Source organism: Nicotiana tomentosiformis, chromosome 11, assembly GCF_000390325.3.
Source record: "Nicotiana tomentosiformis chromosome 11, ASM39032v3, whole genome shotgun sequence".
NCBI classification, from domain to species: Eukaryota; Viridiplantae; Streptophyta; class Magnoliopsida; order Solanales; family Solanaceae; genus Nicotiana; species Nicotiana tomentosiformis.
The window spans coordinates 34,112,926-34,115,529 of NC_090822.1; the positions used below are offsets into that span (position 1 = coordinate 34,112,926).

At 36.9% G+C, this 2,604-nt stretch overlaps 1 protein-coding gene across 1 annotated transcript; it reads left to right on the forward strand.

Moving 5' to 3' along the window:
- The first annotated feature begins 230 nt into the window (after positions 1–230).
- On the forward strand, positions 231–854 carry LOC138901240 (uncharacterized). Its single transcript, XM_070188986.1, has one exon. The coding sequence runs from the start codon at positions 231–233 to the stop codon at positions 852–854; it is 624 nt and encodes a 207-aa protein (XP_070045087.1).
- Positions 855–2,604: the final 1,750 nt, after the last annotated feature.

The following is a 2,604-nucleotide window of genomic DNA, read 5'->3' on the forward strand; positions in this document are numbered from 1 at the left end:
ATAGAGAAACTAACATACCTTGATTCCTCCTCGGTTGTTCTTGATCAGGATTTAGACATGAAAAGTGTTGTGCACTTGTTAACTCGATTAGTAGCCTTGTAGGCCCAGTGTCAGGCCCCTAGCACCTCAAATAGAGCGGTCCGTATGAGAGTTTGAGATTTTGTTAACCTAAACCCCTTGTATTCATAGGAATAGATTCGAATGCAGATCCCCAAAACTTTTTAGATTATATGCAGCAGACTTTACAAGTCATGCATGCCACTGATACTGAGTCAGTAATGCTTGCTTCTTATAGTTTGCGAGATGTTGTTGTGTCATTGTATGAGACTTGGGAACAATCTAGGAGACCTCTTGCCCCACCGACAGGATGGATGGCATTTTGTAAAGCATTTTTGCAGCAGTATTTGCCTATTGAGCTCCGTCGAGCCAGAAATAATAGATTCTTATGGTTGGGGCAAGGCAATATGAGTGTCCGAGAGTACAAAATGCAATTTAGCTCTTTGGCTAGGTATTCCCCTTCGGTTGTGACTGAGATGAGTGATCGGGCACATCAATTTGTGGGTGGTCTGGGACCACATTTGATTAACGAATGTACCACTCCTAATTTGAATCCGAATATGGATATCTCTCGTATTCAAGCCTATGCACAAAACATGGAGGATCAAAAGAGGCAACAACGAGCCGCTCGAGAGCATGATAGGAGACAACATAAAATAAACCAGTCCATAAGAAATACGGGAGAATTTCGAGGCGGGTTTAGACCTCTGTTTCCTCGGCATCCATCTTATCCGACAACTAGTGCAACATTACAGTTCCAGGATCAGCGTCATGATCGGACCACTTATTCCGGTTAGGGTCAGAATTCTCAGGAATAGAGCTCACGGTATAGTGGAGATTCTAATAAGATGAGACCCCAGATGTAACACCCCGAAAAAATTTCGAAGTACTTAAGCGCTATTAAGAATGTTGATGTGCGCTAATTATATTATTTTATGTGCAGACGAGGACTATTAATATAATAAATATTAATTGGATATGATAATAAGTGTACGAGGTATATAATAAGTGGTGTAGGATCTAAGGAGATCCCCAAGTCCAAGTCAAGTTGAATTTTTTTTGATATACTAAAGTTTCAAATGGGTACGCACAAGATCAAATTTTGGATGAGCATATATATATATATATATATATATATATATATATATATATATATAAGGAGTTATGTGATGATCAACCTATCAAATGAAATATCTTTGAGTCTAATTTCTAACGCTTTAAACCGTTTGTCATTTGGACACTCCTACAAGAAGTTATGACTAAATTACCAAAGGCTGGAAGAATGTGATTCTGTGGTCAGATGTGCGACCGCAGAATTATTATGCGATCGCGAAACTGCTTCTGCGACCGCAAAACTGCTCGCAGAATGGACCAGTACAACCCAGTTTTTGGCATCATTTTTGCGGTCAATTGTGCGACCCGCATACCCATTCTGCGGTCCATTATGCGACCGCAGACCTGAGTTTGGAGGGTTAATTTTTCTATTTTCATAACCGATCCCATTTTGATAAATAGGCTTTGGGGCTTATTTTGGGGCAATTATCTGAGTTTTTTTTAGAGAAGTGAGAGTGTTCTAGAGAGAGGAAGTAGATGAAGTATTTTGTTCATCAAGATCTTGCCCAAGTTTTGAAATCCAACAAGGAAATCTCACAAGATCTTCATCTAAGAGGTAAGATTCAAACTCCTAATCTTTAATTTCGAGTTTGGGGTAGAAGATGGTTGATTAGGAGTATGATTCTTGGGTATGAGAGTATTATTTATACATGCATGTACCAATAAGGTTTGTGAGAAGATTGTTGAGCTTAAATAAGTAAAGATTGGGTTGTAGAATGAAGGAAATCTTGTAGAAGAACCTTGTAGCCAAATTTGCACACCTAGTATTTGATAAAATGCTCAAATAAGCCGAAACCATGAATACCTTCCTAATTTGTATTCAACTTTGTTATGTATCAAAATATATTGGGATTTCTAGAATTTTCTGAACATTTTAGTAATTAAAGAAAAGCTCAAAGCGAGGTATATTGGCTAAAATTCTTTCCCAGAATTGAATTTCATGATGTTCTTGTAAGTCCTGAGTTATTCTTTATAAATCAACTATTCCAAATAAACTTTGTGTTGAAAGATATATGTTCAAAATATGTTCCGGATGCTCTTATCATATGATGTTATCCTTCGGGAATGTGTTCAAAGTAGGAGTTGGGTATAAAAATATTATGACTCCAAGTAGTGTTTCAAGTGAAGGCTTTTATGCCAAATTATGTAAGAAGTCTCAATGTGCTTAAGACTCTTAATTGCTTATAGGTGTACTAAAAGTCATGATTAGAGATTCTTTGTTGTCGATAATTTATAAAGATGCTTGAAAGTGAAAGTAGTGAGTTGGGGATATAAAGTATGAACAATGTGCCAAGAATGAAAGTTATATTTGTGGCCAATAGCGTCAACGAAATAAAATGATGTGTGAAATATTATGAAATGAGCCTTGATTCAACTATTCCAAATTGACACCGAAAATAGAATTATTCAAAAGCTTATGTACTCAAGTCATGT